Source organism: Lipotes vexillifer, unplaced genomic scaffold (genome assembly GCF_000442215.2).
Source record: "Lipotes vexillifer unplaced genomic scaffold, Lipotes_vexillifer_v1.1 scaffold505, whole genome shotgun sequence".
Taxonomy (NCBI): Eukaryota; Metazoa; Chordata; class Mammalia; order Artiodactyla; family Lipotidae; genus Lipotes; species Lipotes vexillifer.
In genome coordinates, this window is record NW_006785581.1 from 1036024 (window position 1) to 1063918 (window position 27895).

Here is a 27895-nt window from a genome sequence, read left to right on the forward strand (position 1 = left end):
GGAAAGAGCACGAGCTCCTCCACCTGTGAGAATTCAGATGCAGGAAACCATCACTTGCAGTTCCTGGCTGCTTCCCCTTCACCCCAACCACCGGGAGTTCTTACGGCTACAGGCCTCTCTTTCAGTAGCTCTTGTTCTAGGTGTGTGGACCTGAAGTTCGTGTTTTCATGAAATTTGAAATTGTCCTTTCTGAGTTGATACAAATCCACAAATTGCCAAAGACCTAATAATAATAATTTTGAATTCCATGTTTATCTGGATAGCAGGAGACCCGAGGCCTAGTCATAGTTTTTCCCTTCCTGTTTGACTTTGGACAAATTACCTCCTTATTCTGGGGGGGGTCTCCGTTTTGCCCTTGGCCTCAGGGAGCTAGGCCAATCGGTCTCCTAGGTCCCTACAACCTCTGACATTCCACTAGTCAGTGAGTCAAAGCTTGCCATGTACTGTTCTTTATATGTGCCTCCTCTGAGAATGTAAGTTGCTTTTGCAGACTTTTTACAAAATACTCTAACCTTTGAATATTTTCATGATGGAGTGGTATGCTAATTCCAAGGAAAACTACAAGTCTGGCTAGACTCTGCTACCACCAAGCAGTGGTGTGTGGTCCCTTATCTATTATTAGCTCCTTGGTGATGATGAAATTCAGAAACAAATGCTCAGGCGCCTTTGTAAATGAAAAGGCAAATAAGTTCGTATTTGTTGTCTAAAAAGAGATCCTTGGAGTCTCTTAAGTTGCCACCAACCCAGACCAAAGAGTCTGTTTAAGACCAGAGTGTTTTAAAGGCTCTTATTGGATGATAATAGGCTTTCTCCCCGCTGAAATCCCTGTAATTCTTAGATACTCAATAATGTTCATTCTGGCTGAAATTTGCTGTAATTTTAATTACAAAGGAAAGAAAAGACAGCCTGATGCTAAACAAATGCCATGAAGAGGTCATGGCCGGCCCTCGGAGTAGAAAAAAATTGAAGAGGCCACATCTGGCATCAGATTTGCTTTCTTGGTTGGTAGGGAGCAGCAGTTGAGTTCCCAGGGGAACTGCCTAGTGGAGAGAGGCCCGGAGCTTCTCTCGGAGTTCCCAGATGTACAGAAGAGCAGCAGCAGCTGGGGCAAGATACAAAACACATGATTTCTCCAGGCTGCTGTTGAGAACAGGATTCCAACCCCAGAGACAGACAGTGGCAGCCGCCCAAGGAAGGCTGTTGATAGAAGATTAGAATAGAATATTATCAGAGAGGGAAGAGTAAGCCCTGAGGACTTCTCCAAACCTTCTCCTGAAAGTGTTTCTTAGATGGGGAGATTGTCCAGCTGTGTGACTTTAGGCAAGATATCTAACCTCTCTGAGCCTCAGATGGAATACAAACCTACTTTGTGGAGTCACTGCAAGGATTAACTGATTTGGCCCCAGTGTACCTAACAATTAGTTACTGCTGTTAGAAGCCAACCTGGAGGGAGGGCTTTCTGGGGCAGGATCAGGAGTGCGGGCGGTAGGAGCAGGACGTGAAGGGCGGTCCGACAGGAAAGGGCTACCCACCTGTCCCAGCTGTTAGATATAGGGACTACGGGGCCTAATGAATCATACCCCTCTGCATCCTGAACTAATCGAGAAATAGAAACCAGAAACCAGATGCTGACTTTTTACAAGAATGGGTTTATCGCTAGTGAAATTGGATTAGGACACACATAGAGGACTCAAGGACAAAATAGGGTCCTTCCTGATTTTCACTCACCTACCTGGCTCCCAAGTCACTGTTCCACCCCAGTGAAGTGCAAATGGTGGGGTGTGGAGAGAAGGGCAGGAACACTTCCAATATTTCCAAGAAAGGGTGTGTTTGCGGGGGCAGTTGGGGAGGGTTGGGGGTTTCTTCATTTATGGACCACCCCCCCGGGAACCCCAGAAGAGAGAAAGAATAGTTCCCCCTGCTGCAGGTCCCCCCAACCCATGTGGGCTCCCCCTATGGGAAGAGGTAAGTAGCTCGTAGTCTCTGGCCGGCCGACTGCTGTGTCAACCCAGACCCAGCGCCCAGTATGGAAGGCTTTGCCGGTAAGAGGGCCTACAGGCTTCGTCTTTACTCCCCAGGGTCACAGGTAACTGGGGGGACTAGAGATGGAGCAGCAGGAAGGGACAGGCCACCTTCATCCTTACAACCTGGGGAGTCACCAGGCTGGCTGACAGGGGTTCCCAGCCCCCCTCACTTCGGGAACCTTCCTGACCTGCTGCTTCAGTGCCCTAGGGAGATGAGAGGGAGGGATAAAACGGGGCAGAATTAATCTATGAGCCGTCCTCCCTGCCTCCCAGGTAGGATCGCCAGATTACATACAGAATGCCCAGTTAAATTTGAAATTCAGGTAAACAACGTATAATTTTTTACTATAAGTATGTCCCCAATATTGCATGGGACATACTTAAACTAAAAAAAATTCAAACTTAACTGGGTGTTCTGTTTTTTTATTTGCTAAATCTGGCAACTCTGCCCTAGTGTACCCCCTTCTCATCACAGCTTCTCCCTGTCGTCATCTCCACGTGGGGACAGGGGGCTCCTCACAACCAAAACAGGAGCGTATTTCCTAATTCTTTCTCGTTTCTTAAAATAATGCGCTGTTCATATTTGGCCTTTCTGATTGGGCATATTAATTGAACCACTTTATCCAGAAAAGTCCGTCAGGAAAGAAACTAATAAATCTTTAAGACTGCTCTAAGTGTCCAAATGTGGTACTCCCTGTAGGCAGGATTATACTGTTCTTAGTTCCTCAACTGGTCTAATTTCTTCCGTGTTTTTCTTTACAGCCAGAAGAAAAATGCCAGTCAGAGGTAAGGAGGAGTTGGCTAGTTGGATTTCGTCTTTCGCTATTACCAATTATTTCTCCCAGCTCATCCTGTAAGTAGACTCCCAAAGCAAGTAACTCTGTGCCTTGTTATCTTTAGATTCGCAAGCTACGGCGGGAGCTGGATGCCTCCCAGGAGAAGGTCTCCGCTTTGACCACCCAGCTGACAGCAAATGTGAGTACAGACCCAGGGCGGTAGCCATTGCTACCTCTGAGCATTATAGAAGCAGCGTGGTATAATAAAAAGGACATAGACTTTAGCATCGTGGGTGTGTGAGTGTCAGCTCTGACACTTACTGGCATTGTGCTTTGGGCAAATTCTTTAACTTCTGAGCCTGCCTTTGCTCATCTGTGTGTTGGGGAATGATAATGTTTAGCTCTCAGGGGTGTCATGTGATCAGTACCTGAAATAGATTAAGTGCTCAGAAATGTTCATTTCCCTTTCACTTTCTGAAAATTTTCATCTTAAGAGAAAAAAAAAAAAATCTAAGGCTCCACAGTAAATAGCTGACTGCTCTGTAATTATAATATACACAAGTATGTGTTCAGGAGGCACTGCCAACTGGCATTCAGTTCAGCAACTGTTTGAGTGCCAACTATGCCCCGGGTACTGTGGGTTCAACAGCAAAGCAGGCACAATCACTGTCATCTTAGTGTTCTTTGTCTGGTACAGCAGAGAGACAAAACAGTTTTGCTATAACATGATAGCTGTTGTGATAGCAATAAAGGGTGAAGGTTGCGGGAATATATAGGAGGAGCACCTAGATCAGTCTTGGTGGGGCTGGAAGAAGTCAGGAAAGGCTTCCTGGCGGAGGTGACATCTGATGAATGCTGTGTAGGGGAGGATGCATGGGAAGGACAGCATTCTAACCAAAGAGTAATTCGTGCAAAAGCCCACAGTGCATTTGGAAACTACAAATAGCTCAGTGTAATTAGAATCTATGGCTTGGATGTGGAGAAGAGGCGGGGGTGGAGGAGGGAAGGAAGTGGAAAGGAGGGAGAAAGGCAAGGGTCAGGCCACATCATGGAGGTTCTCAGCTGTTAGGTGGTTAAGTCAGCTTCTTAACTGTGGTGTGGTTATAGGATGTGAGGGGTCAGAGTAGAGGCAGAGATCTCCTACCCCATCAGATCAGTCTATAAAGGAGCCCGCAGAGCCATGAGTTGGCGAGGGCTGAGGCTCAGAAGGCAGAGCCTGAGGTTTTGGAAGGTGCTGAGATGCCTCAGAGTCAGGGCTTCCTGCTTGGGAGCGCACAACCCAGCTTGAGATCACATATCCGTGTGTGTGAGCCTGTCAGAAAGCCACCTGCGTGACTCCCAGCATGCTGTTAAAATGAAAAGCAACTTCAAAAGCTTGTCTTCTTTGGACCAGGAAAGTAATTAATATTTATCTGCAGCTTTTGCCCACATAACTCCTGGCTTGAGCCTGAGTCTACTCAAGGAAACTTTCCATTTCACTTTAAAGTCTGCACATGAAGTACCTAGCACAGTGCTTGACCTTGATGATAATATGCTCAATAATTGGTAACTACCCATAACTATTCATTCTCCCAAGCTCTCTTACATTTCTGGAAATCTTTGGGTTTTTTTTTTCAAAACCCTAATATACTAGGCTACTGTGTGTTTTTTTGTTGTTGTTTGTTTGTTTTTTGCGGTACACGGGCCTCTCACTGTTGTGGCCTCTCCCGTTGCGGAGCACAGGCTCCGGACGCGCAGGCTCAGTGACCATGGCTCACGGGCCTGGCCGCTCCGCGGCATGTGGGATCTTCCCGGACCGGGGCACGAACCCGTGTCCCCTGCACCGGCAGGCGGACTCTCAACCACTGTGCCACCAGGGAAAGCCCTACTGTGTGTTTTATAATCCTTTATTTTCTTGACTTCTTCCTCCATCGGTAACTCTATCCAAAGAAGATCAGAAATTGATGTTAGATCTGCAATTTGAGGCTTAGAGCCTAGTTAAGATGGCAGAGGTATTCTTCTGTGGGTAGTCTTCATCTCAGTAACCAGATGCATGCATTCGAATCCAGCACCTACCTCAGACCCGGTGAGCCAGGGGTCTCCTCGAAACATGTGAGGTTTGACAGCAAGTGATTTGGAGCTACTCCCCTAGTTAAGAATTACAGCTGCCAGTGGCTGCCCCTTACTAATGAAAAAATAGTAAGTAATTTACTTATCAATGAACTTGGATTAATTCCTCCAGTGACCTCATGCTTCCCCAAGGGACCTTACATTGGGCCATTTGGAACTGTCCTCTCTGATCGAGAAGAGCGAGATCTCTCACATATTATTATTATTTCAGAAGTACATTTTGCTCTTCACAAAAGCCATTGAATCCAGTATTGTTTTCTTCTTTCTTTTCTTTTTTTAAATTAATTAATTTATTTTTGGCTGCGTTGGGTCTTCGTTGCTGCGCACAGACTTTCTCTAGTTGCGGTGAGCGGGGGCTACTCTTCGTTGTGGTGCGCAGGCTTCTCATTGCTGAGGCTTCTCTTGTTGCAGAGCACGGGCTCTAGGTGCATGGGCTTCAGTAGTTGTGGCACGTGGGCTCAGTAGTTGTGGCTCGCAGGCTCAGTAGTTGTGGCGCGCGGACTTAGTTGCTCCGTGGCATGTGGGATCATCCCGGACCAGGGCTCGAACCCGTGTCCCCTGCATTGGCAGGCGGATTCTTAACCACTGCGCCACCAGGGAAGTCCCAGTATTGTTTTAAAGTAAACATTTAGTCTTGCCACAAACCGCCAGCCGTGCTAACGTGTTTTACTGTCTGCCATCTTTCTTGCAGGCCAAGCTGTGTTTGTTTTTCTAGGACAAACTACTCAAAGCCACCTTCTCTGAGTGTTTTTATACCACTTGTGTTTGTTTTCCTGGGAATACGAGATTGCTGCTTGCTGAGAAGGCTGTTGTGCGGCTCTAAACCAGCCTCCTGGCCCACATTTTCATAATCGAGATCATGACACAAAGTCAGTCCTTTTGCTCACCAGCAAAATGCAATCCTCTGGTTCTTCAGAGCAAACGTGGTTCCTTCTTGAGTTGCAAAAACACTCTCTTGATAGCAGTCTTCATGGGGTCAGGTTTTCGCTTTTGTTTTTAACTGAAGAGAAATTTTGAACGCCCACAAATAGAATCCTGGGGCAATCAAACGAGAATTGAAATAAATGGAAATTCTGTCATTTAGATTTGACCTTGTCATTCCTTTGAAATGCAAGGGTAGCAGTCATTCTTTTTCACATCCATGTCCTGGCTTCATTCACTTTGTGAATGTCTTGAATTGGTTGGCTTTTGTTCTGCCACATTGTCCCCGGCAAACTAAAGCATAGCTCTTTATTTTAAAATGCAAAGGCATTTTCTCAATTATTTTTAATAAAGAGAGAGCGTGCGATCAGAAAGAAGCTGGCCAGTCCACTTAACATTTCTATCTCAAGTGCCCTTGCTCCCTGCCAGTTCCTTACGGCCAATGGAAAAGAGACTCAGCAGTTGATCCTAGAGCTGTCTTATCCTCCATCTCCCTGTTTGATGAAGTCCAGTAACCGAGGCCTCTCACTCACCCGTCAAGTCTCTCCTCCTCAGACTGAAATGTCCACTGACCCTGACCCTCCTCACAGCACAGGGTGACGGCTCCTCTCCCACCCTTGTTTTCTTCACTCTGTGCGTCAGTCACCTTTTCCTCTAGAAGTTTCCAGAACCATCAGATCTCACTTCTCCCAAGACTCAAGTATCTTGCTGGTCCTTCTGATTCCTCCTGTGGCCTTCTGTGTATCGACCCACCCCGCTCCTGGAACCCTCTCTTGATGTCTCCACACCTGTGTTCTCATAGTATCTTTTGTCACTTTCTCAGTCCCAAACCCCTTCCTTTCCCTGCAGTCCCTAGTCATTCCTGTGTTTTGCAATTCCTTAACAGTTTATAGGTCATTTTCAACTATGTTGTTTCATTCAGTGCTCGCAATCACCCTGGGAGGAACCTAGATATTGCTTCCATTTTATAGATGAAGAAACTGAGTCCAGTAGGATTAGATGAGTTGTCCATTCTTTATTCTTGGTTTTAACAATATTATCAGGATCCTAGGTCAGCTAAATGATATTTCACCCACTGCTCTGTGGAAGAAGGAAAAAGGCTTAGTGTTGGGACACAGAGTTGCGTCTTGCCCTTGAAGAGGGGCAGATAGGGGAGCATCACATTTCTCAGTTCTATGGTATATATTTTTTTCATGTTTTTCACGTCTCTGAAAATCGGATGCATATTTCAACTGTAATTGGCGGCATTTTTAAAACTGTCTTTGTAAACTGTAAAATAATGGTGTGTCTGATGCTGTCTTCTAACAGGGATACAGAAGTGCAGGGGAGCCCCAGGGAAAGTCATAACTCCAGGGAAAACAGTGGGCAGGTTCTCTAAGGAGGTAGCAGATGGCCCTTTCGGTGGCTTTTTATTAACCAGGATCATAACAAGCAACATCTGCCGACCACTTGGTTCATTTATTCCTACAAACGCGCTCAACGTGAGGCTCTACTATGAGCTTGGTGCTTGGGGAACAAAAGGTCATCCTGCAGTGTAGTGGAGACTGGCGTAAATCAGCAATCGCAAGAGTGTGTGTGTTTTTGACTGTGATACCACAACGCGTACATCAGCAGTCCAGTGTGCTTGTGAGAGGGAATAGGAGGGAACCAACCCAATCTGGGGCTGTCTTGAAGGCGTGCGCTGAGGTCTGTTGAGAAGGATGGGTAAAAATCAGTTAGGGAGGCAGTTGGGAGGGAGGCAGCATTCCAGGCAGCGGGGAAAGCATGCAGAAAGGCCCTACGGTGGGGAGAAGCACGGGGCGTGAAGGACCTGAAAGCCTAGAGTCACTGGATCCCAGAGAGTGGTGAGGGGTGGAGCTCAAGAGGCCGCAGAAGGGCTTCCCTGGTGGCGCAGTGGTTGAGAGTCCGCCTGCCGGTGCAGGGGTGGCACCCTTTAGGCACTCCTTACCGTGCAAGATAATGTAGCTGAAGGGAAATGTGTCTGTCCCCTCCAGGCTCACCTTGTGGCGGCCTTTGAACAGAGTCTTGGAAACATGACAATCAGGCTCCAGAGCTTAACCATGACGGCTGAGCAGAAGGTAAAGCAGAAAGAATGCTTCTTCCCTCCCTGCTTGGAATTAACAACAAACCTAAAAACATTATTCTCTTTCATTCCAGAGAGTTGTATAGATTTTAGTGTGCTTGTTGGACTGTTGGAAGTGAATCTGAAAGAATAGGTCTGCTGAGTGAAAATATGACCTAGATGGAGTGGCGGTTCGCTGCGTCGGCAACAGATCTGAGTCCTTCTGCGTTGATGCACTCACACGTGCCTATTAAAACCTGATTCCACCTAATGTTTGAGACAAAGGCTTCCTGCAGCTCCTTCATTCTCTACCCTCCTCTAAGCTGACGCTAAGTTATCCTTCAGCTGAACTCGGTACAAAATGATTTGGGGATGACCACTGTTTTTTTTCTATTCCTCAGGATTCAGAACTGAATGAGTTAAGAAAAACCATTGAGCTGCTGAAGAAACAGAACGCAGCTGCCCAGGCGGCCATTAATGGGGTAATTAACACCCCAGAGCTCAACTGCAAAGGTAAAGGGAGAGAAAGAGCCCCAGACCAGCGCCCTGCGTGCCCTTAGGAGCCCTCCCTTGACAATATATGATGCAAACCTCCCTGCCAGAGGGTGGGTGTCCATGTCAGTCGGATAGGTCCTAGAAGGCACTTAATCCAGTTGCTTCCAGCCTCTAGGAAAACAGCTATTCCAGCTCATCTTCTTCTCTGATGTATCTCAAAATGGAAGAAAATATATCTCTGTTGGCAAAGTGTCAAAGTATTTCATAGCCTTAACTTCACTAATGCTTTGATATTTACATATTGACCTGGGACAGCCTGAAATGGGTTCATCTCTCATTTGTCCCGGAAAATACTCTGGAAGGATTGCTTTGTCCTTGTGTATCTTACTTGGGTGGTGGGGGGAGATATGGGCATGAGGAGGAGTTATGTCCAGAAAATGATATTGAGAGAACCGATAGAAAAGTAATGGTGAGAGTTAACATTTATGGAACATTCACTGTGTTCTAAGCACTATGCTGAGTGTTTACATTATTTCATTATTCCATTTTCTCTCCACAACACGCTTACCAGTGCACTGCTGGTCCTCCGCATTGTACTGAGGGGAATACTGAATTTTAGAGGCGAGAGTCCCATCCTGAGGCCACAGAGTGTGAGAAACAGAAATGGGACGAGAACCCAAGTCTGCCCCTGAAACCAGTGCTCTTAAAGACCGGGCTGTCAGGGTCGTTCTGTGATCGTGAGGAACACTGTCTGCAAACTTTATTTTGGTCTCACTACCGTTCTGGGCAGTGTTATTTCTGGTACCACTGTTATCTCAAACGTCAGACCTCCTGGAAAAGCGAGGCTAGAGGTGACGTGGGAAGGATTGGCAAGAGCTGGCCAGGCAGAGCAGAGGGAGAGGAGCATCCCAGGAAGAGAGAATGGCACCTGTAAGGTGGTGAGAGGACGTGGGCTTGGCATGTCCAAGGGCATGAAAGAAGGCTGGTGCGGGAGGAGCGGGGAGAGCAAAGGAGGGGCACTCACGACACAGATGACTATTGCCACGACTCACAGACGCATTTTAGCTCAAAAGAGTGAGTGTGGGGGGATCTCTAAGCCTCCCCTGACTTCTGTTTTGTAAAGTGGAGAGAGCCCTCCTTTAATTGACCAAAGAGGGCGTGGCACTCAGCTACCCAAGGACCTTAAAACCAGCATCGCGGGGGGGCTTCCCTGGTGGCGCAGTGGTTGAGAGTCCGCCTGCCGATGCAGGGGACGCGGGTTCGTGCCCCGGTCCGGGAAGATCCCACATGCCGCGGAGTGGCCGGGCCCGTGAGCCGTGGCCGCTGAGCCTGCGCGTCCGGAGCCTGTGCTCCGCAACGGGAGAGGCCACAACAGTGAGAGGCCTGCGTACCGCCAAAAAAAAAAAATTTAAAATCTTAAAAAAAAAACCCAGCATCGCGGAACAGAAGGTGATGTCTAATGGGAAATAGCTCCTAGTCCTTGGGTGTGTGGATTTAGGTGTAAATCCTGGGGCAAAGGAAGGGGCTCAAGCCAGCAGCTCCTGATGTCCTGCCTTGGGTCTCCAGGAAATGGTACCTCCCAGTCCGCAGACCTCCGTATCCGCAGACAGCACTCCTCCGACAGCGTCTCCAGCATCAACAGTGCCACCAGTCACTCCAGCGTGGGCAGCAACATAGAGAGTGATTCAAAGAAGAAGAAGAGAAAGAACTGGGTAAGTGTGTGCATCCAGAGACCCTCGTGGGCACTAGCAGAGTCAGGCTTGGAAACGGTGTGCCCCAGATAAAGCCCAGGCTAGCTCTTAACTTCACAACATAGACCTTTGGGAGTCAATCCAGAGAAGTGGCTTGTGGACAGGTTGCTAGCAAAATCAGTGTGGTGCTCAGTCAAACCCTAGGATTTATGAAATAACTGCCTCTTTGTAGTTTTTCTGTTTCGTGAGACTACGTGAAGCACTCATCTTTCATTTCATATGTGTCATTTCTTCCTCCGCATATGCTGGCCACAGAGTTCCGGTTACTAGAGCAAAGTTACTCTTAAGTGGTTTTTTCCTTAGTTCCAAAGTAGTTTTTGGACTATGTATCACTAGTTATCCCATCGTTAACCCGCAGTCCTTATCTGTTTATTTACATAATTGCCTATGATAGCCTTAAATCACCCACCCTTGTCTTTGAAAATTTTTTGACTATTTTCTGTAAGTAAAAGCTTCATAATGTAGTTGTTAGCAGTTAGTGAATGGTGCTAAATTGGGGGGGGGGGATCATACCTCAAAATAGCAAATATAATGGAACCAGTGTCCAATGCAGTGTTTCTCCATGTTTCCATAATCCCATCGAGCTACTTGGCCTTCTGTACAGTGGCCTCTTGAACAGTTTTTCCCATTCTTCTTGGGAAATTCCACTCCCCTCTCCCCACCCAATTTTTAGTTCTGCTGTCAGGGCTGCGACAGTCAGTTCTGACAGACGTTTGCTGCTCGCCGACTTCAGTGCAGGGACACCCCAGGTTGATCTGAAGTTGGCCAGGACTCGCAAGGCCCCGTTCGTCAATGCTGACAGCATCGTGTTTTCACAGTAGCTTCATCGTCCTCATTCATTCCATACACTTCCCCCTCATCTTGTGTTATCTTGGATGGGTGGCGAGGTCTCCTGATGGAGGAGTCGAGGATTTAGTCATTTTGCTTATTGATGACTCGCATCGGAGGCAAAAGCCGAAAGGCCAGTTCAGTGTGATCCTCTCATTGTTCCCATTAAATTTTTCCTTATGTTACTAATGGCTTTTAGTCAACTCATTTGCTATGACTTAAACAAACAGAATTAACTCATGTTTCTGTTTCTAATGTGCTGTTGACAAATACGGTCTGATTTCATTATCAAAGTGATGAGAATTATTTTCTATGAAAGATCATGATTATCCATTTTCTTTAATTCAGGAAATAAAACTTGTTTATTTTAAGACAACTCTTGGTTACCAGTGCAATTGGGGAGGTTGGATGATTGGCGTCCTCAGGGAATCCCAAAGCTTGATTTTGTCTAATCTTTATCATCTGCTCTAACGCCGAGCATTTTACCAGAGGTTGAGGCAAGGATTTAGGTTGGTGTATACCAAATCCTTCTCTTTCTATGACTACTGTCTGGAAATACGGCCATAAGTAGGAAATGGGAGAGAAATGGGATCCAGACTCGCCCACAAGCTGGACATGCAGTTTGTTATGGGTGAAACTTGGATGGGAGACAATTCCCATTATTTCAGAATGGCCCATTTTCTGAATTTCACAATGGCTAAGCAAATGTCCAGAATACGTTTTCAGTAGGAGGAAAAAGACTTTAGAAAAAGGAAATTACTTTTTAAGAGACGTTTTTCAAAATGAAACTTTACTTTTTGGCCTAGAAAAATACATGCTTATCATGGCTTTCAGAGCAGACCTCGCACTTTAAATTCTTTATGTTCTCACTAGAATTTTCAGATCCGTCTCATGGTTTGGGGAATCTGTGATATACCAGTTCCTTTTTCCCAATATGGTTAATACACTTCTTTAAAGTATCATTTTTTTTGAGCAAGAAGCGAGACAGCTGATTTTCTGCTTTTATTATATTACGTGTACAGAAGGACTGCAGCAGCTCCTAAGTATACATGTCAACGAGCTATGCAGCCATGTTGGGACCAGTGCAGCAAAGAAGCTACCCTTGCTAAGAAAAGAAGACATGCCAAAAAAATAATGATAATAATAATAAGGCTTAGAGACGACTGATAAAAGTCCAGAAAAGAGTGAGGAGTACGGGAAGGTGGGACAGTCATTTCAACCAGACAGAGAAGAGAGAAGCTTGCAGAGCTCGGATTGTAGGGGCCTCCAGACTCGCTCCTCCTCTCCTTCCATAATAGAGGAAGATGCCCTTAGTGCTTTGAAAGATTCTTGATCCTACCGGAAACCTCCTCTCTGTATGGTGTTTATTATTAGCCATGTCATGTCTGAAAAGTCCGAAGCTTTCCCTGTCACTGGCTTTCTCTGTTAAAAATTGTCTTTTTTCCTTCCCCTTCCCCATTTTTGCTTGCGTTTTCTCTGGCAGGTCAATGAGGTAAGCAAGACCAACGTGAATATCAGATACCAAGCTAACCCATCCATTGATATGACTAACCTCATCCGCATCCATCACCGTGTCTGAGCACCCCGCTTTGTTGCTGTGTCACCTCCTCCTCTCGACATCCATCTGCTGAGCCAGGCTCTGTCTTGCTGTTGGCATCTAGTCTTGAGCCAAGAGTAGGCATGGAATGTTATCCACAGGTCCAGTCCCCTGAGCTGTCGACACCAGATAACTCTTCCCTTAATGCACTGATTGGAGAGAGCTGTTGGGAACCTTTTTCATTGCTGGGGGGAAAGCGTGGGAGAAGTAATTTGCTGTTCACTCTGCATGTCTCCGTTTTGCCGAGGCCTAAGGGGGTGGCCTCAGCTCCTGCCAGGCTGACGGTCTTGTGTATTCAGTTACGCAGCTCCTTCAAGCAAGCCTTCGGGAAGAAGAAATCCCCCAAGTCGGCATCCTCTCATTCAGACATTGAGGAGATGACGGATTCTTCTCTGCCTTCCTCGCCAAAGTTACCACACAACGGTCCCATGGGCTCCACTCCCCGGCTGAGGAACTCTCACTCCAATTCTCTGTAAGTCTCTGTCTGCCGCGGTCACTCAGGTCAGACGGCATCTTTGGCCCCTGGGAACCCTCTCCAGCGGGAATGGCTAGGAGTCCCGCTATGTTCCTTGGGGTCCTTTGTGTCTTGCGTTCATAAGACCGTGCATATTCTTTCGGTGTTTTAGGACCAGAGAGTTTAAAAGAGAAAGGAAATGAGTTTCTGTTCTGCTGGCATCGGTGTGCATAATTAGCTGATCTTGGGCAAACGGCTTAACCTCTCTTTGTTTCCATTTCTTTGTCAAGTTGGGATAATAGTTGTCTCCTTATCTTATCCTAAGGATTGAACAAGATAAGTGGATGTGAAGAGCACAACAGCCAGTTGTGCTCTGACAAGGAGATGATGGTATAAGTGTTGGCAGTTTGGGCTGAAATTCTGGTTCCACTTGGGTGATGGGGCTTAGAGAGATTATATTTTTCTTCTTTGATCAACATTTAGTGTTGACTCTTTCTCTGAGGTCAGCACTCAGAAATAAGACTTTAAAAAAACAGAGCAATTCAGTGACGATTCACTTTACCAAAGGGCTCCATATTTCGTCGAGTGATTCATCACCATGAGCTCTCCCAGTCGATTGTAAATGAGTCAGTTTGTACAGAGCCCTTTGGGAACACAGCTGGTTGAGTGAGACAGGCAATTGCTCCCTTGGCCTTGGCTTAGGTGCTGTTGCCCTTGGCAGAGAGGTACATAGAAGGGAAGAGTCGCCTCCTCTTGCCCAGCCAACCTCCCGTGCTTTCCACCGAGCACCCATTGAGCATTGTTCCATCAGGGCCCCATCTCAAAACATGAGGCCAAGAATCTAGAAAGAGGTCAGGAATGGCTTGGGACAGACAGGCAGGGACCCAGGTGTCTGCTCAGAAGGTGGCACAGCTGACTCCCTGCAGCGGTGAAAAGGATTGCCCCTGCAATAGGGCAGTCAGAGCTAGGGCTGAGTTCCCTCAGAGCCTTTGGCATAACCAGGCGAGGAGTGGAAGAGGAACCAGAGCTCAAGTGGTCTGCAAAGGCAGTTTCCGTGAGATAAGACAGTGCCTGGGGAAAGAGGACCGCTGTGGCTGGGGTCAGAACAGCCAGCGAGCTAGGGTTGGACAAGGGGGTGGGGGTAGTGGTAGACACCTCAGTTTCTTCACGGGTGAAAATGGGATCTGCATCACTGGGTTCTCGTGAGGGCCGGCTCAGATCCCGTGCGTGCGGGGCAACCTCCTTCCGACCTCAGGAGGTCAGGTCTGGCGCCATCCCCAGGTCCACTCAGCCAGTCAGCCCGCCCGCAGAAGACAGCGGGCTGCACCAGTGTCCCCAAAGCCAGCTCACCAGATGGGTGCAGGGAACGTGGGCGAGAGGGTGGGCCAGGCCTTTGTAGCACGTCGCCTGCCCGGACCGCACACGAGACAGGCAGTGGAAGCAAGGAGACAGAGCGTAGAGCCCTGACTTTTTTATGAACCCACCTACCAGTGAAGCATGGCCTTGTCAGGGTGTCTGCTTTACTTAGGTCAGCAGCTCCTCTTCTCTCGGGGAGCACCCTGGTAAGAGGGAGGCCGTGCGGACGGGCACTTCCATTCTGGGCAAGGGTGAAACCCCGAGCAGGGGGGTGGAGAGGCGTGCTAAGCGCTGGAGCGCAGTGCCCGCCTGAGGCCCTGTGTGCTGGCGTGAGGGTTAGACCAGTGTTCAGGAGTGTGAGTCCTGTTTGACCTGAAGAGTGCCCAAGAGATCAATAAAGGACAAGCTGCCCGTGACTCACCTGCCATCATCCCAGAGCATCTCAATCCAGTTGTTTGTTTCCCGGCCAGGAGAAAAAGGAACCCTTCATCTGTTCTTTATGTATTGGTATAAACTTCTCATATGCCAGCCTGTATGAGCAGGACACTACCCAAGACGGTTCTGGAGAGACCGAAGAGAATATTAACCACCCCTGGGGATTAGGGACTACGGGGATGTGACACGGTAGAGCTGATTCCATTCCTGGCGTCTGCTCCGTGCCAGGCGCTGTTCTTGGCTCCGGCAACAACAGTGTACGAGACGATCAAGTCCCAGCTCCGGTGTAGACCCTATATGTCAGGGGGAGAGATGGGCATTAAGCACATAAATCTGGATAAACTAGAAGAATCAGATAGTGCCAAGGGTTCATGCTGGGAACTGAAACAGTGTGTTGGGATACAGAGTACCTTGGCAGCAACTGCAGACGGGGTAGTCCAGAAAGGCCCCTCTGAGGAGATGACGTTTCAGCCGAGATCTGTGTGCCAGGAAGAACCCCTGGTTAGTTCTCGTTGGTAACACTAGCTGCTGTGACAAACTCAGTCGCAAAGGTCAGCGCCTTTACCTGCCAATGTTGGTCTCTGCTTCCTTCCAGACCCAACACAGATAACCCTCATCAGCAGGCGGCCTGCCGTGTGGTGATGCCGGCACCGAGGCTCCCTCTGTCCCGCGGGCCCATGTCCTCTGCTGAGTGTTCAGCCAGCAAGCGGGGAGGGGAGAGAGTGTGGAGGCCCTGCAGGCGTGTGTCGTGGACCAGGCCTCTTCCCACCGTCCACTGAGCAGGGCTTCCGACCTTGACGGGAAGACGTGACATAAGTGTGCCCGGAAGGGGAAGGGGGTGGGCCGTCGTAAACCCGTGGCCGACTCTGCCTGCCAGCACGCAGGGCAGCCCTCCGGACAGAACCCAGAAGCAGGCCCGGTGTGTCTGAGAAAGGGGAGGCTAGCCAGCCTGGCTGCTGCGTCACAGGCGGGTGAGAAAGTGGTGGGAAGAAAGGCCGGCCATGCAGAGGCGGGGCCCAGGACATGTGAGGCTTTGAAGCCAAGGTGAATTTGCAGCTGATTTCCTGTGTAATAAGTAGGCTTTGGAGAGTTTTCAGTAGGAGCGTGAGATCATCTGAATTAGCTTCACAAAGGTGGGAGTCTCCGTTCAGGGGGTCAGGGACGTAGAGGGGCAGGAGTGGAGGAGGGAGACCATGGAAGAGGCTGACGGCCACTCTCCCCACCAGCTGCTCTGGCCCATTTCCTGTTCTTTGAACTGGCCACTCACACCCCCACCTCCCCGGGCCTTTTGCCCTTTCTGTGCCCTCTGCCTCATGTGCTCCTCCCCAGAGATCCACTTCCTCCGGGCCTCTGCTCAGTGTTACTACCCCATCAGTAAGGCCTGGCCTAGGCCCCTTGCCTGAAACACTCCACCACCAGCCAGCACTCCCAACAGCCCCCTTCCCATTTTAGTTTTCACCACTGCAAATATCGCCACCTGCCATGGAGCTTTTCCTTGGTTATTTTTTCTTTGCCCCCGCCCCCCAGTCTACAGCTGTAGTCTACAGCTACAGGTAGGTGGTCTGTTTCGCGGGCATTCAGATATTAGGTGGCATGAGTGATTGATGCTAATGATGAGTCCCGGATGGACTTAGGATATATTCTGGAAGGAAAGTTGAGGGCACGTGGTGATGTGGATTGTGAGGGAAGGAGAAGTGTCCTTGAATGTTCCTAGACCTGCCACTTGAGGACTTCGGTGTGTGGTGGCGTTGTTTCTGGCATGAGTGGGAGACACACACGGGGCCAGGTGGGGATCAGCGGCTCTGGTTTGACTGTGCGAAGTTTGAGATGCCCAGGAGACATCCCTGTCGAGATACCAGCCAGCCTGGAGTTCCTAGAGGTGAAGGTTTGGGAGACGTGGCCTCAGTGGTGGTTTCGAAAGCTGGGAAGCTGGAGGGATTCTCCAACGGATTGAATGGAGATGGCCAAGAGGCAGAGGGGCAAGGACTGAGCTCTGGGGCTCTCTCATATCTGAGCTTCAGGAAGAGGAAGCAGAGCAGCCAGCGAGGTGGGTGGAAACCCAGAAGCAGAGAGAATAAACTGTTTGGAGGCGGGAGTAGTCACTGGGCCAGAAGCTGCCGGGCGGCCAAGCAGCGATGCGTTCAGCCTACGGGGCTCCCGGAGCCTGTAGCAGGAGCGCTCCCCCAAACCACTTTCCCCATAGGGACTGGGGGGGCAGGCGGGCCCACCCTTTGGCTCGGCAGCCCCTTCCTGACATTCCACAGCATCCATGCACACTAGAGATGTTTGCTTTGGGTCTGATTTTCCAAAACCTGGGCAGAGAGCAAATGCTTCTTTCCAGCCTTGAAGGGTTTGTAAGAATGTGCAGATCTAGACGCGAGAGGGCGTTCGTTCAAAGAAGAAACCAAAGGCAGAGGAATCAGGGCTCAGAAAAGTTTCTACCCCATGGGCAGAAGGAATGGCCGTGTAGGAAGGCAGTGTTTCCCACACTAGGGTGTGTAAAGTCAGGTATGCCCCCAGCCCTGCCTCCTGGGCATGACGGCATGAATATGCTGGAATTAAGTGTTAGGGGCTGAGTAGGAAAAATTAACATCAGGTTGCTTCAGTAAGTGGTCCATAGAGGGGACCAGTGTGTGTTCATCCATGCCTACTGGATGAAGTTCAGGAGCTTGCGCCCTGGAGTTAAGCAGACCCATCAGACTTGTTTCTGATTCTCACTTTTTTTTTTTTTTTTTTTTTTTTTTATGACCCAAGTGTTTTTTTTTTTTGCGGTACGCGGGCCTCTCACTGCTGTGGCCTCTCCCGACGCGGAGCACAGGCTCCGGACGCGCAGGCCCAGCGGCCACGGCTCACGGGGCCCAGCCGCTCCGCGGCATGTGGGATCTTCCCGGACCGGGGCACAAACCCGTGTCCCCTGCATCGGCAGGCGGACTCTCAACCACTGCGCCTCCAGGGAAGCCCTGATTCTCACATTTTTAATGGGCATGTCAATTTCTTTCTGTCTCAGCCTCCCCATTTTTAAAATGGAAATAATTGTAGTCTCTTCCCGAAAGTTAGTAGTGTACGTAGTGCATTAAATAATATGCTACAGCTGCCTGACACAGTGGTCTATGTATTCAGTAAACATTATGTGCCAATCAGTGTGATCAGATACTACAAATGAGGCAGAGAAGAACCCTGGTCCTAGGGGGGCCAGGGGCCATGCCGGGAGTGATTATCAGTGACTCGGCAGAACCAGGGGAGAAGGCTCTGTCCTGGGCAGTAGGCCCAGGGGGGACTAACTCTTAGCTGGGGCTTGTTTTCAACATCACCTCTGTTGTAGGACACACACACCACCCCCACCCCCACCCCCCCCCCCACCCCCCCCCCCCCCCCCCCCCCCGTGCGGCCTCGCTGTGCTGTGCTTCTGAGAACTGGCCCATCTGTGGGGGACACGGGAGGGCCTTGGTCTCCCGGCAGACTTTCTTCCTTTTAGTTTGCTTCCCTTTGTAAAGTCATTGTTTGGCCAAGCTTCACAAAGCAACCCATGTGATAAATTCCACAAAGTGGATGTGAAGGAGATGTTGTCTCTCTTGCTGAGAAAGCTTTCTGGGGAAAAAGCACAGGCCACGTGAAGACCGGAGCAAAGCGCCTTTGCCTCGTGACAGACAGACAGCGTGGACTAAAGCTGACTGTTCTCTGCAGTGAACTGGAATCTTCGAGATCTATACGGGACATGGTTTGGCTAAGACCAGAATGTCACAGTGGAATTTTGTTCAGACTTTACACTCCATTTAAACCCAGAAACCACAGTCCTTTCCCAAGAAAGAACCAGTTTTTGCAAGCTCCCCTCGAAAACCTCCCAAACCAAAGAAAGTATGACTGTATAGTTAAACCCTGCAAACCACGGGCTATCCAAAGAACAGAGAGCCGGGGGGTTGGCAGGGGCAGAGGAGGATCTGATTTCTAAAGACATTACTGTCTCTCTAGCCCTTTTAGTCCCAAATCTGTTGGCCTCAGTTTCTCATAGGTATGAAATGGGAATAATTATAAGATTTTTCAAGGGTCTGTTGGAGGTTTCAGATTTTGAAGTGGAGAAGTTTTCTTGGATGCTGACAACTTTTTAAAATAGGAGATGATTTTGTATCTCTCAAAACAGTTCAGGGTGCAGGTCAAGAAAATAGCCACAAAAAGATTTGGCTGTTCAGGCGTTAAATTTTTCTTCTAGTCCTTTCTGCCCCTGAAATACATCTCTTTTAACAATTATCATGGTTCTCCTTTGGCAATTAACATTTCCACTCCCTCTCCCAGTTTCACAGGTCAGGTTTGGTCTGGCCTCAAATCCAGTACTTGGGTCCTGGAGAGAGGGCTCGAGTGATTATTTCTGCGGAGACCACGTGCTCACCATGTCGTTCAGAGATAATCAGCTTCAGCTTTGTAACTTCATGAACTTGGGCTTTTTTTCCTTTCTTTTTTCTGTTTTAGTTCCAAGAAATGTCAAAGCTTTCTCTTCTGGATCACCCCCACACCTCAGCTCCCATAATCTTTGAAATCAACCGAACTTTTTTTTTTTTTAATAGAAGCTATCTTTTCTAACATTGCAATTCATCATGACTTTTATGATCTTTCAGTTTGTGCTGACTTGCCAGTATCTGAAGGGCAAACCTAAGTAATCGAATAAGGAACCCAGCCTTGGAAGGTCCACCTCTTAAGACAGAGGGACTCACAGGGTCCCACAGTCTCCTGATCTGGTGTCCAGCTGGGGAAGGACAGCTCACCACACTGTTGCATGTCTTCAGATAAAATTTCGGCTTTCATGTCGCATCACTCTCTGCTAACTACCTGAGATGTTTCTCTTCCTTGCCATGGGCTTATTAAGCAGTATGGGGGGTGGGGGAATGAAAGAATGTTTCTCTCTCTAGACACCTTTAGGGGAGTGGGCTTTAAAATGTGACCAGAAACAGACTAGCATCTTCCACCCGTGTCTTTTGGTTTCTTCCCCTTTTTGGCAAATAAAAATCACCCTCAGCTGTCTGACCCTGCCTGCCTTTACAACAGACAGTTGACCTCATTTCTCTGAGTGGGTTTAGCTATCAGGGGCCATGTTGTATCTTTATAGGGGCCCAGCTGTGTACACATCACGGAGGCTTTCAAACCCCCAAGGTTACCATTCCCTTTTTGCTGGCTCCTGTTTATCCCTAGGTCACTGGCATTTGGCTGAAAGGCATACCGGAGCCATTCAGATTGCCAGAGCTCTGCAAAGAGAGAGTGTAGAGAAGTAATAAAGTCTGTGAATTTCAGGTGCTTTTGATATTGTCACTTCCGGGAAGCTGTCACTTCCGGGAAGCACCGGGCAGCTGGTTATACGGTGTTACTCTTTAGCAAACCTGATCATGACGTGGTGGTCAGTGGAGGGCTAAAAGGAGCTGAACTCAGAGCCACCTTGGTCAGTAACACTCCTCTTTCCCTAGCATCTCGGAGTGCATGGATAGTGAAGCCGAGACGGTCATGCAGCTCCGAAACGAGCTGAGAGACAAGGAGATGAAGCTGACCGACATCCGCCTGGAAGCCCTCAGCTCTGCACACCAGCTGGACCAGCTGCGGGAGGCCATGAACAGGATGCAGGTGAGATCCGGCAGTGCGGCTGAGCCCCAGGCTGCCCGGGGAGGAGCTGCTGCTGCCACGCTCCCTCCGCTGGGTTAGCCTTCTCCACATCTAGACTGGAGGCTTCCCTCAAGGGTCTGCCTGACGCTTCTTCCTCTGCCAGGCCTTTCCAAGTCCTGCAGCTGGAAGAGATAGTGTAGTGCCCTCATCTGAATCCCTATAGATTTGTTCCTACGGCCCCTCTCACCTTTTGACATGGATTGAAGGCATTTGAGTCCCTGAGCTGTTGTGTTTTGCATCCCTTTCTCTGGATGTAGAACCAGTGCTTATTAACACATAGTAGGTTCTTTATAAGTATTCATGGAATGAAAGACCACTGTGGATTCTACTAAATCGGCTTTCACTGGAGAGCAGCGTTTCCCAGAGGAGTTTCCATGAAACGCTCGTTCCATAAGAAACTCTGTGAAAAGAAGGCTCCTTGATCAAAAATATTTGGGAAATGTTGCACACTCTGTGCCCCTCTCAGATTCACAATGCATACCAACTTATTAAAGGCTCTGAGAAGTCCTGCAGTAAAGGTCTGGGTTGAGAAACCCAGAGTTTTCAAACTTCTTAGATAAGACTTTTTCCACTTACCACCCAGATTCTGGGAAACATTTCTGAGGTCTTGTCAAAGGCCAGCGCTCGGACCCTCCTGTGCCAGAGAGGTCTTGTGGGGGGACTTCCCCCCACAAGAGGTCTTGTGGCAGTCCAGTGGTTAAGATTTCACCTTCCAATGCAGGTGGTGCGGGTTCGATCCCTGGTCGGGGCGCTAAGATCCCACATGCCTCACAGCCAAAAAAAAAAAAAAAAAAAACCCAAAAGAGAGAGGTCTTGTGTATACAGCAAAGGCAGTGGCCACTGTTGAATCTCTCTGATGGTATAAATTACTCTGCCTCCGTGGCTGGGATATGCACTTGGTCCCTGCAGGGAACTTTCAATTCCCTCCTCCAGGAAAGGCTTGTTCGCATTGTAGCTGCCTAGTAAGCGAGCTTCTCCCTTACCCTTCGCAGAGTGAAATAGAGAAGCTGAAAGCTGAGAACGACCGGCTGAAGTCGGAGTCTCAAGGCAGTGGCTGCAGCCGGGCGCCCTCCCAGGCGTCCCTGTCCACCTCCCCAAGGCAGTCCATGGGGCTCTCCCAGCACAGCCTGAACCTCGCTGAGTCCAGCAGCCTGGGTGAGTGGCGTCACAGGGCCTGCAGCTGGCACTCTGGTCTCTAAGCAAGAGCCCCAAGATGAGCAGATCAGCAGATCAAATGGAGAGGCAGCAGGCGCGTGCGTGCTTAGGATGTACGTGTGTGTGGGTGTGCGTCTGCTACCAACATGAGCCCAGCCATTAGACTGCTGTCATGCTTTGCTCCAGCGCCCCAACTTCGCCAAGCCATGAGCTTGGCTCCCCTCACCCACCATGCTGAGTTCTGTGTGATCCATTTTAAGAGGCTGACCTGCAAGCTGTATGCTGCATACCACCCGCCCCCTGCCCCACCTGCCCTTGGTAGCCGATTGGGACGCTGGCTTGGTTTACGACCTTCCTGCCTTGGGGCTGGATTCAGGCTGGCTCGATAATTAGCGAATGTGATCTAGGCAGATCACACAGATCTGTGTGTAAGCATATCGAGGTTGATGCTTTGATTTATTATCCGTGACGCTGCTCTTGCTGTCGTTTTGGTCGAGTCTCCCCCGCACTCCCATTTGGCAAAGGTACATCGTCAGGCCGCTGGCTCCTTGATTGGTCCACTGTTGGTTTCTGTGGTTGCGTTCTGCATTCTGCCCTCTGCCCCCGCCACCCCCCATCCCACTTCCCCTGCACCACGACACCTGGTTTGTCCCGCTGCTGTGCCGACAAGCAGCGGGGGTGTCAGGAAGCCGGCTTTGCTGTCCCCATGTGCCTAAGGCTGTTGATGTTTTCCATTCGCAGACATGTTGCTGGATGACACTGGTGAATGCCCGGCTCGGAAGGAAGGAGGCAGGCATGTTAAGATAGTTGTCAGCTTTCAGGAGGAAATGAAGTGGAAGGAGGTTAGTTGGATCCCTTACCCTGCTTGGCCTGTCCCTTCCCCAGGTAGAGCTACCTAGCATAGTGATTCCATCATCACGCCCCGTCACCTCAGAGCCTGAGGTGATTTGGAAATAGTACTAACGCTTTCCCTCACTAACCCTACTCCCCAGCAGCATTTTGACACCGTGAAAGTAAGCCAACGGCCCCTCCCTGTCTCTCGTGTTTGAAAAGTGTGTAAAGGGTTCTAAAAATGGTCCACACTGCACCACTTTCAAGTATCTAACTAAACACTAACATCAGTCGGAAACAGCTTTTCTGAATTTAGTATATTCCCAAAGCACTTCAAAGGCAGCTAAGCACATTTAGCACAGAAGGTACAGAAGTAAGCCACCCAAATTCATCCGACCAAGAGCACCTGTTTTAATCCAGTCGTCAGAGGCTGCTGACCAAGTAGAAACTGGGAGATAGAGGTGGTCAAGCCCAGGAGCACACAGGTGGCTAGCAGTGAAGATGGTCAGGGGGCACCCTGACTCACCGAGGCTGGGGAATCTGAGTTTTCTGAGTAGTTTCTGTTCTCTTCCAGCGTCTAGAGGTCATACGCCGGTCAGAGACTGTTTTAGGGTGAGGGCCAGGGTTGACCGTCAAAGTTGATTTTTAGTCGTCAATTAAATCTAAAGGATGCTGAGAATGACCATCTCTCAGATAAGTGGGAAAAGACCTCCCGAGCCCCTCATGTAAGTCCCTTGAGGGTTTTTTGTTTGCTTGTTAGTTCTGAGTATTTTAGCCAACACGCTATCGTAGGCTCTGAAAGCTTGGGAGCCTGCAGTGCCCATCAAAACAAAGCGTCTGCAGCCAGACTTTTCTGCCAGGGGATTCTACTTTGTGGCTGGCTGTCTAGTCTCACTGACGAGGGTCGCCCCAGGATTTTGAGCTGCCAGGGGTCTGAGCATGATCTAGTTGAGAAAGATCCATAAAATAGTTCCATTTTCAGAGCTTAGCTGGTAGAGTGATAGACTATCAAGGGGGAAGTCCATTCTTGTAACATTCTGTTAATAAACGCAAGTGGTATCTGTGAAGGCATTTTATTCTAATGATCATCAACACAAACAGATAGATCTTAACATTTTGCGGAAGTCTGTCACTTTCCAAAATTGTCTAGTTCTGGATCACCACAGCATCCAGATGAGGTTGGCTGCCCAGATTTTATCATCTCCATTTTACAGTTGAGAAGCCCAAGACCAAGCATCACTTACCTAAGGCTGTAAGGAGGTGATGGGGCCAGATCATCTCACTTCCAGACTGTTTCTTTCCTCTGCTGATTTTGCTTAACCGCCAAATACACCCCCTCCTCTCCCCACCTCCCTCCACTCTCCTAATTCTGTATTCTTATCAGCATGTCAGATATTTTAAAACCAAACAAAATGGAATGTTCTATTAGTTTCCTTTAATCAGTGTGATCAGTTAGCCCCCACTGTGCAGAGCCCTGTGGGCAGAAAGGCAAAAGAAGTAGAAGAAAGATGATTTTTGGTGAATTTCCTGGAGTTTTACTAGTTTTCTGAATTAGATATGTTTCAACTTTTAATTACAAGAAAAGAAATCAATACTATTAAAAAACAGAAAAGAAGAAAAGGAAAAATAAAAACATCCTGAAGGGATTTAAGATCAAGCAAGAAGACAAACTTGATAGACAAATAAGACAAATACCTAAATATAGAAAGTGCAGAATATATCATCATATAAGTTGTGTACAGAACTGTTGAAGCAATGTGAGCTCTGAGCCTGGTGGGTTGATCATTGAAGGCTTCCTGGAAGAGGTGAGTTGGTAAGCGATGTTTGGAAAGGGAAAGATGGCAGAAAGGAGAGGGGAGAGCATTCCCCGCAAGGGATGTGTGATCTACACACCATATGAGGTGCACAGTCGGTAGAAGGTTCTAGATTCCAGAGAGGAGATCCTCTCTTCGTAACCCACGGGTTGCTGTTTTAGCAGTAGGGGAGGAAAGTGTTTAAGACCGTTACATTCAGTCCAAGTTACATCTGGTGTTAAAACAAATAGGACTTTTATTCCCCTCTCAAACCATTGGCGGAGTTCTAAGACAATCTGAGTCCTCTGCTAACCTGAGTCAGAAAGGAGCCACCTGTTTTTCACCTGCGGACATTTCCTTGCCCTTAGGATTCCAGACCACACCTCTTTCTCATCGGCTGCATTGGAGTTAGTGGCAAGACGAAGTGGGACGTGCTCGACGGGGTAGTTAGACGGCTGTTCAAAGTAAGTGCTTCGTGAAGACAGCTACGGCAGTGCGCCTGAGCGGGGGCCTGGGCCTCGGGAGGGAAAGGGCAGTTTGTGGCCCGAACCTGGTCATTCATCAGGCCTGTCCCCTCTCCCACATCCTTATGTCGCTGGGACTTGTCCCCTGGCCCTCAGGGGAACAGAAGGAGGATGGTAAGTATAGGCTGGTAACAGGACCAACTATTCTCATCTGCCCTTGGCAGTGGTTGGCCAGCCACGGAGAGGCATTTCCCTGTCTTGAGCGAATTATATGAGCCTCTCACAGTGAACTGCTAATGTCTGCATTCTCTTCACCTTAGAATTGTGTCCTATTGAGTATGTTTTGCAGCGTGTATTCTGGGGCTACGACATCATGCTTCCACCCTTCATTTTGGTAGGGGGATTTGATCCAACTTACCCTGCGTCCCACGCCAGCACTTCAGACTCTGTGATTTGTGCTGTGCGTGACATTGACTTCTGATCCATGGCTGGTGTCAAGGCTGTTGGCACAGTTATTTTTCTCTTCATTCTAATCACATCACTGGAGTGGGTGTTTGCCACAGGAGAAATTACTAATGAGCATCTAGGTGAACCCTGACGTACTGGGTGATTTGAAAGAAGCTTTCGGTACATTTTTTTCTGTTGACCTGAAATAGGTCATAACCAGAAGTGTTCATTAATCACATCCCCTGAGTATTAATAATAGCCCACATTTTTTGTGCCAGAGACCACATTGGTCTAGTTGAGTTGGTCTGACATCAAAACCTGACTTTTAACTAGTATACTCTAGTCTCCTAGCATCTAGACTCAGGTGGCTTCACAGAGAGAAAATTCTGTTCTTTGACCCAAGCTCACTTCCCATCTTGACAGGCCAGTCTGTAGAAATGAGACGGGGTGAGAGACAGGAATGGCTTAGAGCAGACCAAGCCTGCTGCCCCAGCCGAAACCTTATCTCTGCTGATGGGCAGTTGGGACATCCCTGGATTAGAAAGACCACAGTTGGGGCTGAAAAGAGCCTGTGAGGCGTCACACGTGAGGAAGTGAGACCATTAAAGGTAGAGACTTGTTATCAGGATTCCACCTCAGTCGTGTGGCTACCACAGAGCCCATGGACTTCGTTCCAAGTTCACTGACCTAAAACCTTCCGGTCACTCACCTAAGATGGAACACTTTCCAAATTAAACACACGTTTGTTTGTTTAAAACTCTAAGCTGCTTTTTTCTAGCAGCCCGGGGTTTTGTTCCCTTTGTCATTATATGGCCTTTGACCTGAACCAAAAGAAAGGGCTGGTGGAGAGATTTCTTGTCAGAATTACTTTTTCATGCATTTTCCAGCACCATTCACAGGCCCCAGTGTCTTTAAGACTTCAGCTGAACTTATAGGAAAAGCAGCTTAACTTTTCAGTGCTTGGTTCATCCAGACTAAATGTTCACCATCTTGTTAGGGTTTCCCCACCCTCCCATCACCCTACAGTACTATGTCAGTATTGAAAGTATAATTTATCCCAAAACATTTTACTGCATAAATCATACATGTACGTGTACATGTACCCTACTAAATTAGTGTCTGCCTATAAATATCCATATATACATGCTATGTATTATTGTGCACTCATTTATTTCTCCATACGGTAAGTTAAAGCCCGTATTAAATTTTATTAATTTTACATAGTACATAATATTCATGGTCGTGCATATTGTATGTCAGCAGATTAATTTATATCCATTAGATATTATGCCCGCTCCATTAGATCGCGAGCTTGACCAGCATATGCCGCGTGAAACCAGCAACCCGCTCGGCAGGGATCCCTCTTGTCGCACCGGGCCCCTACGTCGGGGGGGTAGCTAACGGCGATCTTTATAAGACATCTGGTTCTTACTTCAGGACCATCTTAACTTACAAATCGCCCACTCGTTCCCCTTAAATAAGACATCTCGATGGACTAATGCCTAACCGAATAAATCTGTACCTTAAGGGGCCTGTGATACGAGGGCATCCTCCCCAGAGAAAGTCAGCTCTTCTGCCCCTCGTTCCACAGCTCGCTTTCAACTCAGGCATCAGCTGGGAAAGGGGAGAAGATGATCGTAAATCACCCAGTGAAGACGGGAGTCTTGGGCAGATTTTTCGCCACATCTTTGACGGGGTCTTTATTTTATATTTCCCAGGAGTACGTCATTCACGTCGACCCCGTGAGTCAGCTGGGGCTGAACTCTGATAGTGTCGTCGGCTACAGCATTGGGGACATCAAGCGCAGCAACACCTCCGAGACCCCCGAGCTTCTTCCCTGTGGCTACCTGGTTGGAGAGAACACAACCATCTCTGTGGCCGTCAAAGGTAATCCAGCCCATTGCAGTGGTGGGAGCTTCCAGAATTGTAGGTTTTGTTCTGTGACTTGGCACGGGAACCTGTGGCCATGATTTCGTTTGTGCGTGTATATGTGGGTTGCATTTTGATCCCCGTCCACCACAGTTACTCTTACCGAAGCAAGCTGAACAGTCTTCAGCTTTTTCAGCCACCGTCGGAAACAAATAATTTTTGTTTATTGCTGAAATTACATAACAAAAGGTGCCATTAGCCTTATGACTCCGAGATGATGGAATCTTAATATAACGCTCCACTCCACTGATAGCAGTGAGTTACTCTCGCCGGCGAGCCTTGGATGCAGTCCCATTCTACAGATGGGAAACCACGATGCTCTGTGGGCCAGAGAGGAGTTGCTGGGAGCACCCTGCGGGAGCAGTGAAGCTCCTGCCCACGCACGATGCTGTTCGAGCTTCCAGCTGCCTCATCACCTAGAGAGGCTACGCCTGAGGTTAAAGTTCTATGGAACTTTAGACTCACAAAGTATTTTGGGGTTTGGGGGGGGGGGGGAGTTTCACGGCCAAATAAGTCCAGCATCGTTATTCCCATACAGGTTCTCTAAAGCCTCTGTCCTTTAATGTCCTGACTCTCGCCGTTAAAAAAGCTGTGTGATCCAGTCTGACACAAATGCATTTGACTGCAAAACCCCTTTTTTCCTATATTTTATGAACCACTTAAAGAAGAGATTGCTAAACACCGTCCTAAGCTCAGCCTTCACGGTATCTTATTTCTTCCCTGTAAGGCATTAATCTTGACTGTAGTTTTGGGGTTGTTTGAGGCAAGCTCTGTCTCCTAACTGGGAGGTGTTCTAAGAGCACCCCAACATTCCTCATCAGCAGG

The 27895-nt window shown here is 48.5% G+C and overlaps 1 protein-coding gene across 2 annotated transcripts in view; it reads left to right on the forward strand.

Annotated features, from left to right (window-relative positions):
- The window catches only part of NAV2 (neuron navigator 2), a 412453-nt gene that overhangs the window by 366969 nt on the left and 17589 nt on the right, over positions 1 to 27895 (forward strand). The window contains exons 21-32 of one of the 2 annotated variants that reach the window (XM_007457623.1): positions 2787 to 2810; positions 2925 to 2999; positions 7825 to 7908; positions 8294 to 8405; positions 9954 to 10099; positions 12450 to 12458; positions 12863 to 13035; positions 20259 to 20412; positions 21444 to 21606; positions 22348 to 22448; positions 24599 to 24694; positions 26860 to 27028. In XM_007457623.1, coding sequence (XP_007457685.1) covers positions 2787 to 2810; positions 2925 to 2999; positions 7825 to 7908; positions 8294 to 8405; positions 9954 to 10099; positions 12450 to 12458; positions 12863 to 13035; positions 20259 to 20412; positions 21444 to 21606; positions 22348 to 22448; positions 24599 to 24694; positions 26860 to 27028 — 1306 coding nt within the window. The remainder of the gene's footprint in view (positions 1 to 2786; positions 2811 to 2924; positions 3000 to 7824; positions 7909 to 8293; positions 8406 to 9953; positions 10100 to 12449; positions 12459 to 12862; positions 13036 to 20258; positions 20413 to 21443; positions 21607 to 22347; positions 22449 to 24598; positions 24695 to 26859; positions 27029 to 27895) is intronic. The other variant, XM_007457622.1, reaches the window with a different exon arrangement.